At 52.9% G+C, this 17866-nt stretch overlaps 1 protein-coding gene across 1 annotated transcript; it reads right to left on the minus strand.

Moving 5' to 3' along the window:
- On the minus strand, positions 1-17276 carry DNAJA4 (DnaJ heat shock protein family (Hsp40) member A4). Its single transcript, XM_039468753.2, has 7 exons — positions 17041-17276; positions 11463-11643; positions 8951-9055; positions 7827-8054; positions 6555-6785; positions 1998-2098; positions 1-1901 (listed from the first exon to the last, which is right to left on the minus strand). The coding sequence occupies exons 1-7, from the start codon at positions 17170-17172 to the stop codon at positions 1686-1688; spliced, it is 1194 nt and encodes a 397-aa protein (XP_039324687.2). The 5' UTR covers positions 17173-17276; the 3' UTR covers positions 1-1685.
- Positions 17277-17866: the final 590 nt, after the last annotated feature.

Genomic DNA, 17866 nt, shown 5'->3' on the forward strand with positions numbered 1-17866 from the left:
TTGTCTCTCATACCAGCTCAATTTTAATTTTAAAGTAACAAATGTACAGGTGGAATAAAATTTTAAGCAACATCCTCCAAATTCCTCTTACATGAAAGTAAATTTGCTCCATCACTAAACAGCAGTCCTTTAGCAAGAATCTATTAGGAAGTCACAGCACAGAAATACCACCCTGGAGTGTGGTCCACTTACAAGCTGATTTCCTACGGGCTTAGTTGGAAGAAGTGGTTTTGTATCTATCTTGACCAATGGTCAAAGTGGGCACAGGTGGGCTGTTTCTATACTTTGAGCAACTTGTGCCCCACTAGCTGGCAATGTTCTGCAGAACCCGGGCCATCCAGCTGGTTCACCCTACCTGCATGGTCTGATCTGCCCTTTGACCCTCCTAAGGAAGGTCCCTGGTGTGAGGCAAACTCTCAGGTGCCATGTAACCAATTAAGGGTGGATCTGACAGGTGACCTCTGCTTTAACCCAGCAGCTCAGAAGTTTTCCGTGACTCAGGGCAAGAAATTAGCAGTAGTGGCTAAAGACTGAGGTAACCCTAAGTTCCAGTTGTAGTCTACCTGTCAGGAATAAAATAATGACTAACGTCCCTCCTCACAAGCTGTAATTTACAGCAGTAGTTCATACAAGCTAATCCACAGTGGAACTCTGCAGTTCTCACCAAAACATCCCGTGAGCAGGAAGCCCTTTGTAATATGGCTGTGCAATGAGAGGAACGATCCTTTGGAAGGGAGCCGAGTCTGGGAGGATGAGGGGGAAAACACTGAGGAGCTCTATGTGTCTGCAGACCCTCAAGTGACCAGGATTACTGGTCGGAGAAGCTGGCTGTGCCGCGGGCCACAGCAGCCACGTTTTCCCTCGGCGTCGGGGCTGCACTGGGGCTGCCAGGGACATAGAAGGATTGAGTTTTCTTTACAAGAAGCACTTTGGTGGGAGAGCGTTGCAAAAGTTGTCAACAGAAAATCATTAAAACCACGAAGAACAAGTTGTGAGGGTCACAGAAAAACAGTTGTTAACAGCATGATTCCAAACACTGGTTTGTCCTCACCACAGAGCTTGGAAGTCTCGGAAAACTTCCAAGAGAGACGACCAGACACACGTTCCATCCACTGAAGGGCACAGAACAGTGGAACTAGGTTGGCCCTGTTAACCAGGCACATGCAGGCATGTTGGATCCACGGATGTGCTTTTATTCTTCAAGAGGATCATCCAGAATCCTCAGAAATGTGATCTTAGCGGCCCTGAGATCATGCCCTCAATAACTCTGCCAAGGGACGGAGGAGAAACCACAGACCTCGAGATGGGCCAGGACGCCCGCTTTGTGCCTCGGGGTTTGCTAGGGGCTGAGCTGCTAACGGGGCTGTGCTTTATCAGTGACGCTGAATTACAGCAAAGCCACTAGAAGCACAAAGTGTCGGTGCGACCACTGACATCTCAAAAGTACACCCTGAAGACAGAAATGAACAGACTCCATATGCAGACTAGAGGCGATTCACACTTAAAACATTTAAATATAAATTAAGCTGTAACTTAAGTGACAGCACAAAGAAAAACCGGAAAGACACTCAGCAACTGAGAACGCTGAACACAGACACGGGACACCCCAGACACGAGGCCGTGAAAGCGTCATCGTGCCGACCGGGCGTCCTGTGCGGGTCCGGCGGGGCCGCCCGCCCGCCCCGTCACGCCGTCTGGCACTGCACCCCGGCCCGGGGCCCGTCCTCGTCCTCCTCGTAGGCCTCCCGGTGCTGCCGCCAGTTCTGCTCGCTGGGGCTGAACTCCTTCAGCTCCACCTGATCCATGTCCTCCGTTATCCGCACTTTCTGTCGAGGCGGGAGCAGAGCTTCCAGCTGAGGAAGCTTTTCCAGGGAGAGCCAGTGTTTTTCGGGAAAGACCACCTGTGGGGGTGAGGTGGGAAAGAGGTGGCTGTGTGGTCCCCTTCCGATGAAGGCTGCAATCAATCGTGTGTCCGTGACAGTGAAACACCAACTTACCAGGAACTGTATGATGAGAATCCCTTTCTCCAGGGGTGCTTTGTAGACGGGCATCCCTTCGTCGCGCACACATTTCAGGTCCCCGTGCTTCACCACCTCACCTGCCGGAGGAAGGCTGTTACCACGCAGGAGGGCAGAGGGGCCTGCAGAGGCCACTCACTCTCCCTCCCGGGGAGCCCGAGGCAGCCCTGGCGCCCCGAGGCAGTGGGCAAAGGCAGCGTGGCATCTGACTGGCAAGCTGCCCCGATCGCAGGTGTCCCTGTCGGGTACTGCCTGTGGGAGGGGCTCGGGCTGGGGCTCTGGCCCATGCTCTGGGCTCCGGCAGCGTGTCAAGAGGTCAGCATGCTGCAGCCGCCATCACAGGCAGGTTTAAAACAAGTGAACCAGAAGTTACGACACCCAAGTCTGTGTCAAATGGGGCCCTTCGTGGGGTGACAGGTGTCCCTACCATGAGGGGACAGGACTGCTCCTCACAGACAGGCAGAAGCCTCCGTAGAATCCAGCCAGTCCCCTGCCTGGCATAAAAACTGGCTCCCGGCCACCTGCAGGTGACACCCAGATTCCTTAGCAGGGCGCTGACTAGGAGGCTCGGCCACCAGCAGGCTCCTTCCGGGTCACACCGCACTTCCACGCACGCTGCTGAGCCGGAGTCGCCCTCCCGGCTGGCACCTACTGGGTCTTACGGCTACGTGACTTTGGAAGGCAGAGCGGAGTTCGGAGCCCAAGAGCTCTGGGCACTCTTCCCAAGCCCAAGACGGACTTCCCTCCCAGCACGGAAACAGAAAGGGACAACAGGGTTTCCGATAAAGTATGCCCGTCAGCGGAGCGATGAAAACGGACAGAGACAGAAAAATGCTCAGAAAAAAACGGGGGGAGACGGTGGAGAGGAATCTAAACACCGATTTATTCAGCAGTCCACGCCCACCCTGGACTGTCTACAAAGTGAACTCTCTCTCCAAGAGGAAATCTTTAAAGAGGAGGTTTTAAAAATAAAGTAAGCCAATGACGATCCCTGACAGTCACTCGCGGGCAGGGCTGCGGCTCACGTGCCCTTCGGAGCCTACTGACGGCGGGACGGCAGCCCCTTAGCAACTGCTCCGGGCTGCTGGCTTTTTGTGTTCCTGTTTATTCTACTCTTTTGAAATACAGTCCTGCACAGCACAGCGACCTTTCAGTCAACAGCAGACTGCATTTATGAAGATGCTTGCCTAAGATGACACCAAATTTTTGCTGCACCCTTTCTGTGTTCAGATACCCACACAGTAGAGCTGCCCACAGTATTCAGTACCGCAGCCTGCCATGCAGCGTCCAGCCCAGCAGCCACAAGCTATGCCACACAGCCTCGGGGGCAGCCGGCCGTGCCGCCTGGTCTGAGGACATTCCATCAGGCCGACACCACATCGCCAACGGTGCACTTCTCAGAGCGTACCCCGCCCCCCGGTTAAGCGGCACACGGCGGGCTTTCCTGCCTCCCTGTTCCTATCGGGGGTCGCTGCTCGCTGCCCTCAAGCCCTGCTCTCCATCTTTGTGCTTCCAGCTTGCCGGGAGCTGGGAAACCGACCAGGCGTGGAAAACCCCAGGTAAGAGAAGGAAGGAGCCCTCGAGTCACGCTCCCCCGGCAGGCAAACGCCTGCCGCAGGCTGGGGCATCACACCCTGGTGTGGCTCCAAAATCACGTTTTAATCAATCCAATCCTCAGCATCGCTCAAAACAGGCTAAAGGGCTCTGGGGAAGGAGGCATTTCAACAGCAGGAGAGGAGCAAGAGGAGAAGAGACATGGAGAAAGAAGAAGTGAGCCCGCACAAAAGCGGGGCGAGGAACAGAGGAGGGGTGCAGAAAAGAACAGGAGAACAGAGAAAAAGCAAACAGAAAACCAGGACAAAGCGATCCCCAGAGGACTCCCCAGGGGCGGCTTTCGGGGCGCTTCACTCTTCCTTGTAACAGAGGAGGAAGCAGGTTTCTTGGGATGCGCCACCTCCTTCCCTCTGGGGTTTTTCCATTCGGCTCCCGGTTCCCGGGCCGGGGCCACTCAGGCAGCAAGGAATGCCCTCGGTGGGGCCCAACACCTCCAGCACTCCAGCCCTGGGCAGGACGGGCTCTTGCAAAGAGGCCACGCACAGAGGCTGCCGGCCGCCGCTCGGGAGGCCTAGGATCTGGGCTGTGGCCATGCGAGGGCCTCCCGGACACAGTGCCAGGGCGTCAGGCACCCACTGCTCACAGCCAGTGGTCTGGGGCTGTCCTCCAACTGTGACCCTCAAACTCCTCCTCCTCAAGGGAGGAGGAGGAGTAAACAGGTGCCTTGGGAGGTCTATGGAAACCTAAGGGAAGGTGTTTTATTTTAAATTTTCACACAAATTTCGCATTCTACTGCAGCGCTGCCCCGAACCCTTGATTAAGTATATGTATAAAAACACACACACGGCCGGGCGCGGTGGCTCAAGCCTGTAATCCCAGCACTTTGGGAGGCCGAGGCGGGTGGATCACGAGGTCAAGAGATCGAGACCATCCTGGTCAACATGGTGAAACCCCGTCTCTACTAAAAATACAAAAAATTAGCTGGGCGTGGTGGCGCGTGCCTGTAATCCCAGCTACTCAGGAGGCTGAGGCAGGAGAATTGCCTGAACCCAGGGGGCGGAGGTTGCGGTGAGCCGAGATCGTGCCATTGCACTCCAGCCTGGGTAACAAGAGCGAAACTCCGTCTCAAAAAACAAACAAACAAACAAACAAAAAACACACGCACACACAAGTCTGGGCAACATGGTGAAACCCCGTCTCTACAAAAAAATAAAAAATACAAAAATTAACTGGGCATGGTGGCACATGGCTGGAGTCCCAGCTACCTGGGAGGAGGAGGTGGAGGTTGCAGTGAGCTGAGATCCCACCACTGCACTCCAGGCTGGGCGGCAGAATAAGACCCCTGACTCAAAAACTAAATAGATACATTTTTAAAATAAATAAAAACAGACACAGAGCAAATGACCAATCAAATGGGGTAAAATGTTAACATCAGACAAATCCCATACGGGTGGGCCCCGGACTATTTTTATATTTACAACTTTTTGTAAGCTTGAAATTGTTTCCAAATAAGTTTTTCTTTAAACACCACAGACTGATCAAGGCTTGGATATACAATTCTGCTTGCTGTTACTCCCAGGAAAAGAGGGCCCTCCATGAATCCAAGAGGAAGAGAGAGAAAGCGAGCACAAGGCTGGGAAGAGGAAAGCAGGCAGGTAAGGGGGGGGGAGGGGCACGGAGGGAGCAGAAGCCCAGGCCTCAGTCACCCCACTGGACTTCAGTCTTATCTCCTGCTGCCACTGCCCTGGGCACAGGCTTATCAGCCAGTTACCTCCCTGCCTGCCCTGAAACGACCACCCCTTCTGCCCCAAACCTCAAGTGGCCACAGGAAAAGGTAATCCCAGCCCCAGGGCCAGTGAGGGGACTACCGCAACACTGCAAATGGCTGGTGCTGGTGCCCAGGCTGCTTGGGCGGGCCGCTGCCACCACCCCCATCCAGACGCTCTTTGCTATGCACAGCCGACCCTGGTGCTACCTAGAAGCAGCTTCCAGTCCAGGTCCCTGGCCTGGTCTCTCTCCCCTCTCAGCCCCTTCTAGGCAGGTGCCCTGGTGCCCACACAGACTGCAGTGAACACCAGCCCTCCTGGGAGATGCGTGTCCTGGTGCTTACAGGGGGGTTGAAGGCTGACTCGGGCCCTCAGGAACCCTTTCGGCCCAGAGGCATCACCCTCTGGCTCCCATGGTGCGTGCAGACCAGCAATTCCTGTGGTCTGCTCCAAGGATAAGCTGGTAGGCAAAGTCTTTTTTACAGGAAAATTCTATTTGATTTGATTTTTTTTTTAATTTTTAAAATTTTTTTAAGATGGGGGGGGTCTCACCATGTTGGTCAGGTTGGTCTTGAACTCCCGACCTCAGGTGATCTGCTCGCCTTGGCTTCCCAAGTACTTGGATTACAGGCGTGAGCCACCACGCTCGGCCAGAAAATTCTATTTTAAAATGTAACTCGTGTAACGAACAACAGAGGCTACAGGAACATGTGGATGAATCAGCACAAATCACCACATGACAGAAAAACACACACCTATTAAACTGTTTTCTTATACAAAAGTAAAATTTTTAAAACAAGTTTAATTGGCAGATTTCAGCTAAAATTTCAGAGCCCCAAGATGCTTATTTGAGGCTTTTCCCTACAACGGAATTTTTTTTCTAGGAGAATATGAAAGTTATAAATTATCCAGAGTCATCAGGGATAACTTTAAATTTAGAGAAAATCATGTCATACTAACTTGTGTAACAGGATTTGACCTTAAATGTGAAATCAGGCGAACGATTCCTAACACAAAGAAATAACAAATACTCAAGGTGGTGGATGCCCCACACACCGGGCTTGGTCATTGGCCATTCTATGCATGGGACAAAGTATCACATGGACCCCATCAATATGTAAAATATTATAAAGCAATAAAACAATCAGACTAACTTGCCAGGATTATTAGGGCAAACATACGGAACTTCAGTAGAAACACACATCTGAAACATTACCTGATTTGGATGTGATAACAAGAATCCGATCGTCCAATGTTTTTAATGTCTTCTTGAAGCCACAAAGAGCTTCAGAAAGCTGAATTTTCATTTTCATGATCAAGTCGTGGCCTCGCCTCTGAAAGACACTATGATCCTTCTGATCAAGCACAATTATGACATCACCAGGCTCCAGCTCAGGCTCCTGATCTCCTTCTCCATGAAACAGTACCTTCTGCCCATCTTTCATACCTATGAGACATCATCCCTTTCTGATTAGCCACTGCTCATACAAACCATGCTTCCTTAAAGCTTCTGAAGAAGGACCAGAGTCCCCGAGGGGTCTTTGTTCATCAAGCCTCCCAACCTCACCCAGGCACACCGCAGGGCGCGGTGGCCAGGACGGCCAATGAGAAAAGACGTGGGGCCCAGCCCAGCGTGCACAGGGAGAGGGCGACGTGGCTCCACACGCCGGGTTTACACAGCACTCCCTGACCCGCGCCTGGGACATCACAGTGCCAGCGTGGGGTCACCGCCCACTTCCTGGTGTACGTGGTACAGGACGGGGACAGGCCAGCCAGCCCTGTCCTCTTCTAATAAGCCAGCGTGCACACTCAAGACACAAGGCTCGGGTACGTTCAAACAGCGAGTCCTCTAGTAACACCTGTGTCGGTCTGAGTGCCGATTCTGTGACTTTTGGTCTCGTCTCTGATCTAGGATATAGTCACTGGAATGGAAAGCCACAGAATCATCGGGGAATACTTGCAGGGCAGCTGAAATGGAAAAAAAGGCCTTAAAATGAAGGCATCGGGCAAAATGAATGGCAGGGGAAGGAGCTGTGTTGGGGGAATCTGGTGCAGCAGATGGGGAAACATGGGGGCAGGCACATGCAGCCACAAACCCTTACACAAGCCCTTATGCGCAATGACGCGGAAGCCATCAGGAAGACACTCTGAAAGACTCGAGGGGAGTGGCCTGAGAATGTCAGGAGCTGGCAGCTAACCAAGGCCAGGGCCAGGTAAGACTTTCAGAGCATCGGAAAACCTCCGAAAGAGGCGGCCTGTGAGCGCAGGGAAGTCAACCTCAGCAAGAGCACGCCGGCCGGTGACATGGAAGGGAAACGAAGCCAGGAAGGATCAAGAGCAGAGGACCGGGCAACAGGAGGCACTCAGGGCACACCCGGTGCGGGCTGAGACGCAGCTCACTTCCCTGACACCTAGCCTGCGCATCCCACGGTTAGCACCCAGACAGCGTTTCCAGCCGGCGTGGAGCACCCGCTCGGCGCAGCCTCACCTTTCTCCACGTGAACCTCGATGATCTTCTTCTCGCGGATCACCTTGGCACCGAGGCAGCTCTCACAGCGGTCCTTGGGGTTGATGCGCTCGCCCTGGCCCTTGCACTCCACGCACACGGTCTGGATCTGCTGCACCATGCCCGGCCCGATCTGCTGGATGTGGACCTGCATCCCCCGCCCCTTGCACAGCGGGCACTTCTCCACGGAGCCCTTCTTCCCGCCGGCACCTGCAGGGTTGGGGGCGGCGGGCATGAGGCCCGTGCTCGTCCCTCACCAGCGACCCTGCTGGGCAACATGGCGGAAGGGCAGGGAACCCTCTCACTGGGCACCGGGCTTAGAATTCTATCTACAGTCGTAACAAACAACGCAGAAGAGGCTGGAGGAATCCGGCCACGCAGACCGCATCCCGATGTTAACAGCGGACCACAAACGTTTGTGACTTTGGCTGTACCAACCCAAGTTTATGGCGTTGGCTTCGTCACGCGTGTTTTGTTCCACCCCTGGTGGAGTCGCCATAAGCCCGCAGATGAACGGGGAGGCCGGGGCTGTGGAGGTCTGGAGAGCACAAGCTCTGTCAACGGCGGCAGCTACCCGGCTCAGCCAGTTCCCTCTGCGGGGCACACGAGGCTGGCGCCACCAGGCATGGCTTTTCTGGAAAACCCAGATTTTTAAAGACTTACAATAATTACATATACATTTAGGTCAGGGGTCAGTAAGCCACGGCCAGACTGCTTGGTGTTGTAAATACAGCCTTACAGGAACACGGCACGTCCATTCATCCACAGACTGCGATGGCAGAGCGAACGTCACCAAAGACCCCACGGACCGGACAGCCTAAAATCCAGCGCATTACAGAAAAAGTCTGCCAACCCCTAGCTCAGGTCAACTGTCTGCTTTTTAATTTTTAAAAATAATTGTCAACATGTCAAATAGAGGTACAGCCCAAAGAACACATTCCTTCAGGCAAAGCACTGGGGCCCTCAGGCCTCCTGGCTGCCATCTCTGTTTGACCTTTGCATGGGAAAAAAGAGAACTTTTTTTTTTTTTCTAAACTATAAAACAAGCATTGTTTCTGAATCTGAGGGATCAGGACTGCGAGGTTCAGTCAAAAATTAACTTTTACCTTCACATTTCTCACAAATTACATTTTTCTGGAGGGCCAATTTCTTCGTGACTCCATTATATAAATCTTCAAGAGTTACAGATAACTGGTGTACAACATTCTTGCCTTACCAAGGGAGGAAAAAAAATAGGGATGATTAATTAAATATAGCACTGTATGAAATACCACCCACATGACCCTTAGTTGTATGAAGTCTCCAGAGACTCAAGGCTGTGGCTGGGTCCTGCGTTCCCTCCCCTGGGGGAAGCAATGCTTCTATTACCCCAGCCCATCCTTCTGGCCCTCAGCCAACAACAAGAACTAATACCCTCTCTAGCTATGAGCTAATTACTCAGTCATTTATAGAGGCCAACCAAAAGGCTTTCCACCTTTACTTTCTGAGAACAAGTGAGTGGACGGGGGAACACTCATTGAGAGACGGAAGGCAGTATTAGCCCATGAAGCTGGTTACGTTTCCCCATGAAAGGAGTCCTTTCTATTCCTGAATATGTGACAGCCGAAGTCTCCAGATCTTTCACTGAAACTCCTCCTTGGGCATAAAGCACTTTATTTTCTGAGCCCTACTGTAACCAGCGGCCAAATGGGAATTCTCTCCTCTGCCAACATCTTGCTTCTGCACTCAGGACGGTGGGTGTCTAGTCCTCAGGGCGGGGTGTGCGCCAGTGCCTGCCAGCCTATCAGGGCTGACAGCATCAAGACCCTCCCTGCTGCCTGTGGAGCTCCTGCAGCCACTGAGACAAGCTGTCCTGGTTTACTGGCGGCCGACTTGGAGAGCTGACTTAATTAAGGGCGTGAAGTTTGTCGTCTGAAGACAGGGAGCTGGACAAGAGAGTATCGAAGGTTTTAATCACACCGACACCATCAATTACATGAGCGGGCAATATGCTCAAAGGACAGGGAAGGATTTTTCCCTAATAAACACTTGGTGATTTTCGGCAGTCTGCGTTCACAGAACCGACACCCAAGCTTTTCAAAGCTCAAAGTCAATTATGATGTGATAACAAGTACTTCTTCATTTATCCAGGGGCCTCTCAGTGACCAAAACCACACTGCTTAAACCCCCAGACAGAGCTCACTTCTTCTGCCTTTATCCAGAATTGTAAGAAGCTTGGCTATCTTTCTGGGTTCAAGGTCCGAAGCAGCCCGACAACAGTAAACTAGGGACAACAGCAGCTCGTCTATTAGCAATGACTAACAATGGAGGTGGCGGCCCGTAGCCTGGCAGAAGGTGAGATGCAGAAAAATTAGGAAGAGCAAACCCCAGAAGTCAAAGCAGTGGCCTGGGGCCGACCAGCTAAGGGCTGAGTTCCTCATTCACCTCCTGGGATAAAGTTGTTGCTACTCATCACGCATTCTGAAAAGAAATGCAGGTCTTTACAAAGATTTCAAAACTGAAAGAGGTAAATCCCCTGAGCAGGCTGAGAAACGAGGCCACACTGCACGTGGCAAGAGCACCCATCTGGAGTTACAGAGCCTGCAGCCCCAGCCCAGGTCAGGGGAGGCGGAGGGCCACAAATGACGGGGGGGCAGGAGGGGAGAGGGGCACTCTCAGCAAAGGACCCCTGACAACCGCAGGAGGCGCCACGTACATCCCTCGGGACGCGCTGCGGCCTGACCCCAACAACAGAGGAAAAGAAGGCCCGATGAACTTGACCTTCCTCTCTTTTTTTTTTTTTTTTGAGACGGAGTTTCGCTCTTGTTACCCAGGCTGGAGTGCAATGGTGCGATCTCGGCTCACCGCAACCTCCGCCTCCTGGGTTCAGGCAATTCTCCTGCCTCAGCCTCCTGAGTAGCTGGGATTACAGGCACGTGCCACCATGCCCAGCTGATTTTTTTTTTGTATTTTTAGTAGAGACGGGGTTTCACCATGTTGACCAGGATGGTCTCAATCTCTTGACCTCGTGATCCACCTGCCTCGGCCTCCCAAAGTGCTGGGATTACAGGCTTGAGCCACCGCGCCCGGCCGGCCTTTCTCTCTTCTATCCACCACTCCATTCGCTCCTTCATATGGTATTTGGAGGGTGTTAGATAATTATTAAATATAGAAAGAGTTTCCAGGTAGCCTGGGCACTAGACAAGTGATCAACTCTTTAGAGTAAATGACCCGAAAACACGGTAATAGTACCTTTTTTTTTTTTTTTTTTTTTTTTTGAGACAGGGTCTCACTGTCATGCAGGCTGGAGAGCTCACTGCAGCCTCGACCTCCTGGGCTCAGGTCACCCTCCCGCCTCAGCCTCTCAAGAAGTCACTAAGACTACAGGAATGAGTCTGGCTCATTTTTTAATTTTTATTTTTTTGCAACGGGGTTCTCACTACGTGGCCCCGGTTGGTCCTGAAATCCTGGCCTAAAGTGATCCTCCCACCTCGGCCTCCCAAAGTGCTGAGATGACAGGCATGAACCACCGTGCCTGGTCCGATCGCGTCCTTTTAAAGCAGGATCTATCCCGATTCCAACAACACGTACACTTGGGGAAACCATACAACTGATTTCTGTTTCTTTAGAAGCATTTACCTCTTCTCTCTCTAGCCATCCGTCCTCCACCACCAAAGAACATGTCGAAGATGTCCATGGGTGAAGAGAAGCCGGGGCTGCCTGAGCCTCCTTCTTTAATTGCCTGTTCTCCGCCTTGGTCATAAATATCCCTTTTCTTTGGATCAGAAAGCACTTCATATGCCTGGGATATGAGTTTAAACTTTAAAAGAAAAAGAGAGAGACAGAGATTTTTAAAAAGAGAGACGTTTCAGTTGTTTTGTTCAGTAAACCCAAAGAAACAGAGTATTCTTCCCCCAGCCCCTCGGACCGGCCCGTCGATACACCCTCTTCCCGGGACCTGCCCTGCCCACCTATTGACTCCTCTGGTAAAGTGGGAAACACATTAAGGGACACAACAAGAAAAAGGGAGAGAAGGCAGGAGAGAGGAAGAGTTTCCCCCAATCCGACCGCACCAGACAGGAAATCGAGTCCAGCTAGGACACCATGAGACAGTGCTGGGACTGAATCCAGTACCAGACAAAGCCAGGACTCCGGGGCTCCCACTGGCTCACCTCCTCCTGGGAATCATTTCACTAGTTTACTCCCATGAAATTCAACTACAGGATCTGTGAGCACCTCAGCAGGGGCCAGATACTGTACACTCCTGACCCTCCCCGAAAGCCCCCGCCCAGAGGCTGCCCCATAGCGCAGTTACTGGCAACGCTAATCTCACCTGTCAACAGCTCTGCTGACACCCCCTCCGCATTTGCATTTCCAGTACCCTACCACAGACACAATATCCCATGGAAACCTTCCTGCCAAGAAGTTACCACTGGAACCCAACTGTAAGAAAAGAATCAGAAAACCCAAACTGGGAGACACTTCCCAATGAAAAGACAGGAAAACCGAATACAATACGTGATCCTGGATCGGCTCCTACATTAGGGGGTGGGAGGAAAAAAGGCTACGGAGGAGATTGTTGGAAGCACGGGAGAAATGTGAATCTTTGTTCTCAATGTTAAACTGCTTGGATTTGATAACTGCACTATGGTTATACGAACAACGTCCTTGCGCCTAAGAGAAACATGCAGCGTTTAGGGCTGCAAGGCTGTGATACAGGTAGCTTCCTCCCCAAATCTGTAGCAAATAGTAATAACAAATAACAACAGATAAAACAAACGTGACAACTTCCAAGTGGTAGAGCTAGGTGAAGAACACACAGGTGTCCACTGTACCACTCATGTTTTCTGCAGGTATATGGAAATTTTGATAATAAAACCAGAATGCTAGAACACGCAAGACCCACTCCTCCTCACCACAGCGCATCCGCCCTGGCTGAAGGCGCCATCTCAGGTCTGGCCCACTGCAGTGCCGTCTTCCCTGGTCTCCCACGTTCCCTCCTCACCCCAGCTTTCAGTGTTCTCCACCCGAGCCCACTCAAATCTCTACAGGGCGGCCCACGTCACTGGGAGTAAAAGCCAGTCCTGACTTTCATACAGAAGCCCAAGCTGGCACCTCTCTACTTTCCTCTCCTTTGTGCCAGCTTCACCAGGCTCCCTGCTGTTCCTCAACTCTGCAGCCTGAGCCTCAGAGGCACCTCGGCCTGGTGCAGCCTCCCCACTCACCTCTTCCCAGCCTTAGCTCACAGACCACCTTCGCAGGGACAGCCACCCAGCTTTAGTGCTGCAAACCCATCGCAGACCCTCCCACCCCCATCCTGCTGCGTTTTTCTCCACACCATTAACCACCTGCTAACATGCTGCATCATCTACTGCTTATGCTGTAGCCCCTACTGCAACATAAGCTCCGTGAAGATGGGAGGCTGTGTCCACCGCTGCGTACCTGAGCCTGGAACCATGCCCGGCGCACAGAAGGCACTTGGTAAGTACGTGTTAGATGAATAGCGTGATTCTGGGAACTCAGAAATAAATAAGCTAGGTCTTGGCCCTCCGGAGGCTACAGTTTAGCCTGAGAGACATGTATGGATACATAGATATACAGATCCTGTAATACAGCTGGCTTCACAAAACATAACATGGGAAAAAAGTTCCATGAAGTAAGGAATTAGAGAGAAAACAAGGGAATTTGAGGTATGAATTCCCTTGTTCTACAGATCCCTGATTGAAATCTAATAATTAACTACTAATAATAAGGGCTAATAACTGTACAATTTAGAAAATTAAGTCTTAAAAAGCCATCAGCATCACAGATCAGGCAGCTAGAGCTTTTGATCCGTTAGTTCTCATACCATTTCTGCCAAGAAGTAAGTACCATTCACTTCTGCCCCTTTCCTGAGGAGAAAACCTGACGTGCAATGTAAGGATCAGGTGCCTGGGAAGGATCAGAAAGCTACCAGGCCAGGCTGCCCTGGAGAGTTTCTGCGCCTATCTGCAGCCCAAGACTACGTAAATAAGCTTCATGGGAACGTCCACTGGAAACACTCACCAAATACCCTGGATACTCACATGACATTTAGACTTCATAGAATTACCTAAGGAATGGAAAAGGAGTGCCCAGCTGCTTGAGATATGCAGTCAGAGGCCAGATCTCACATGGGACGGGGGTTCCCACCACTGGTAGGAAGTCCACCCTCTAGGGCCCCGGCCCTCCAAAGTCTAATCCAGCTCCCAACCTGGACCCCCTTCTCCCAGTTGGAGATAAATGCTATGACCAGCTTGCCTTTCAGACCAGGATCATTTGCCACAGAACCTTAATAGGATTATTACACAGGTGAGGAGAAAATGGCTTTGAAGACTATGTAACAACTTGGAAAAGTACTTATAATAAAATACCATAAGTACTTTTAATATTTAAAAGAAAAGGAAAAGTCTACGTATCAGGATGGCCATGGAAGACCTTGCAGAGCAGCACAGAGTGGTTAGGATAATGTGTACTTGGTAGGTTTCCCTCTGTGTTCTAAAATTTCCTGCGCAGTTTGCTATCTTTTGATTTCTGAACTTGAAAATCTATTATTCAAACTAAAAGGTACAGTGAAATTGACCCGAAGACCAAACTCCACTCAACAGGATACTAGCCAACACTATACCCCACATCACTGCCCCTGAAAGGGACTATTCTGCCGACCCACTACCTATCACCCATGTGTCTTGCAAAAAAACCAGCCACAGATGAGTACAGACTCCGCAAGGAGTGCCCGGCAAACTCAGGCTGCCCCAGTGCTTAGCAACACGGGACAACAGGGCAGAAAACAAAGACCAGCACCTCGACGGCCTTCTCAGTTGTGCCAGGATAAGGGGAAAGAACTGGCATCGTCTATTTTTGAAGAGACGTTAATAATACAGTGACTAACTTAGGAGAAAAAAAATTTAAAGGTTCTACCTGTAATGAAATGGACAAGAACTACACACAGACTCACATACACACTCACAAAAGGCCTGCACCGTGCACCCAGCACACAGTAGGGACCAGAAGAGGCGGTATCTCTTGAATGAATGAATGAATGAATGAATTAGCTCTCTCTCGGGGGAATTTTACAGCAGAGTTTCCATAAATTGTGTCTCTAGCCTCCTTATCCCCTTTGATTTCCAATCGAAACTGCCACTCTGTTTCCAATACCCACTTCACTGCAATTTCCCTTTCAATTTATGCCTTTATAGGGGCCTCTCCTCCTTCTACATACAATTTTTTAAATGCATTTACTCAGCCAGCCAACAAACATTTTAGCACCTACCCTGTGCAGCTAGACACTCACCCCATACGTGGCCGTGGGGGCCTTGGGGGAACAGGGAAATGTAAGTTTTCCCTGCTTACATTACGGCAGGGAAAACAAGTATCAAACAAACAATCACCCTTCAAGTCGGATGCGTGTTGGGCCTGTGGGTCAGTCTATGAGGCAGAGGCAGGCTCCTGGAAGACTTTTAGCTGAGAACTAAAGAGTTTTATCCCTATCCGTGAAGGCAGGGGGAGGAAAGTATTCCTGGCAGTGGGCACATCACAGAACCCCTCCCTCCGAGCCGAGAGGGGCCTGCCAGACCTCACTGTCATGAGCCTCATTTATGTGACACTAAGTGCCTGACTACCAATAAATATTAGTTTAAAACAAACCAGGGGACCTGCCCAGACAGGTGTAGGCAGGGTGAAACCTACACCTATGTAGTACAGGCCAAGTCTAATTTTCAAAAAACAAAAGCACATTCAGCTCAAATGCTATGCACAGAGGCAGGAGCTTCCTCTCGTAAGTGCTGAGGTTTGACCTGAAATCAGGGTCAGGAGGCCTTCCCACCTGTCTTTGGCCAGCCTGCTGAAATGTGAAACGAGAAGCCAGAAGCTCTCCTTAAAAGAGACTGTCAGAAGCAGACTACAATGAATTTAGAGAGCAGGTGGATGCATCACCAGCACCATGTGAAACGCCAGTGCCTTTAAAAGCTACAGTAAGCCATCTAAATATAGACGAGAAGGAACACAAGTGAGTAACAGACAAACCGTCTTATAGGAAAGCATTTTAAACTTGTGACAGCCACATTCAGCACATGTGCCTAAATATAAATATTCCATCACGGCTGCCATCCAGCCAACCGTCCTGAAGTGGCTTTCTCCGGCTTGGAAGAAAGAATGTAGACAGGTGTTTTCATTCCAGCGTTGTTTCCACAGCTCTTAAATGCTACAGGGGTGATCAGTGCGGCTTCAAAAGTGGCCCAGGCCACCAATGATATTGTCATTGCTATCAGCTACTCTAAGGGCCCCACCTCTCAAGACCCACGTGGATCAACCAAAGTTTTAGAAGCAAATGGCAAGATGTGAAAGAAGGAGTGGGAGCGCTAGCAGGCTTTCCTTGCGATGCCTCATCCTTCAATTCACCTATTCGGGTGGGTCACGAGCCTCTTTAGGGATAAAAGGCAAACTTTCTGCAAACAGGATGGAAACTTTTAACTTCCACCCCTAATATGCATTTTCAGTCTATGATTGGTACTTATGCTCAACTGTGTGTCACCTGTCACAGAAAACCCAGAACATGAGAACAAGCTGATGTCAGGATGCAGATGTCCACGTCCCCGTTTAACAAATAAAATGGGATCATCCACTGTCTGACGCTTCTACGTGGAAGGAGGTAGCGCACAGAACAAATCCAGCTCGTCATTCTCGGGGGGAACCCGGCGTTTGTCCAAGGCCCCGGCTCGAGTAAAGAACTCATCCCTGGGGTTTACGCATCAGCAGAGACCAGGAGCCAGCCGTCCCCAGCAAGTTCACAGCTCCTGTTCGTGTGTGCCTCAGTCTCCCGATTTGCGGGCCACCTCTCCCACAGGGAAGCCCACACACCCCGCGAGAACTGCGCTCGGCCCCCGCGCCTGCCCGACGCCCGCGTCCGGCGCGCACGGCAGGAGCTCCCCAAGCGCTTGCGGAGCGAACGGAAGAAAGAAGGGGCTCGGCAGGGCCCCCCCGGGCGCCCCGCACCGCACGCCGCCTCCGCGGGCCAAGCGCCCTCCGCCGACCGCGCCGCGCCCGGGGCCTCGCGCCACCCCCGCCCCGGCCCGGCCCCGCGGCGCCCGGCGACGGCCTCCCCAGCGGCCGCGGCTCGGGTTCCCCGCCGCCCTCCGCGCTCCGGGCGGCGTGAGCCTCGGCCCCCGGGGACCCCGGCCGCGCCCCGCGCCCCCCGCACCTTCTCGCCCTCATCCGGGTTCTTGTCCGGGTGGTACTTGAGCGCCAGCTTCCGATAGGCCTTCTTGATCTCCTCCGGGGACGCGCTGGGCTTCACGCCCAGGATGTCGTAGTACTGGGTCTCCTTCACCATCTTGTCCCTGCGGGCGCGCGGGCGAGGCCGGTCAGAGCGAACCCGCCGCCCCCGCCGCCCCGCCGCCCGCGCCCCGCGCCCCGCGCCCCGCGCCCCGCGCCCGGCACCGCCGCACTCCGGCCACCGGCTCCTCCGCGGCGGCTTTTATTGGGCGCCGGCGGAAGCTTCCGTAAGGAGACCGTGACGCCACAAGAGCCTGGAACCTTCGCGGAGGTTCCGGCGGCGCCGCGGCGGGTTCGCGGCCCCGACCCCCGCCGCCCACCCGGGCTTCTCGGGCGCCTGCTCCTCCGCCGGCCGCTCCGGCCGCGCGTCCGGCTCCGCGGAGCTCCAGCTCTGACTGCCGCCCCGGGCCATGGCGGGGGCCGGGGAACGCGGCTTCGGCCTGGGGGGCGCCCTCCGACCACCGTCCCGCCGCCCCGACGCCGCCCCGACGCCCTTCCGCGGGTCCGTGGAGCCGGCCGGCTGGGGGGGCGGCCTGGAGGGCTGCGTCGACCGGAGCCCCGCGCCCAAGGGTGGGACTGGCAGAGCTGCGCCCTGCGGTCCCCACCCGGCCTCTCCCGGGGGTGTGGCCGCCCTCTGTTGGGTCACAGCCAGGCTGCGCCCCAAGGTGTGCCTCGGCGTGTTGCGTTTTTGAGGGCGTTGGGGCGGGTAGGGGCCCCGTACCGCCTCGCGGCCACAAGGTTGAGGTGAACCT

This window comes from Saimiri boliviensis, chromosome 2, assembly GCF_048565385.1.
Source record: "Saimiri boliviensis isolate mSaiBol1 chromosome 2, mSaiBol1.pri, whole genome shotgun sequence".
NCBI classification, from domain to species: Eukaryota; Metazoa; Chordata; class Mammalia; order Primates; family Cebidae; genus Saimiri; species Saimiri boliviensis.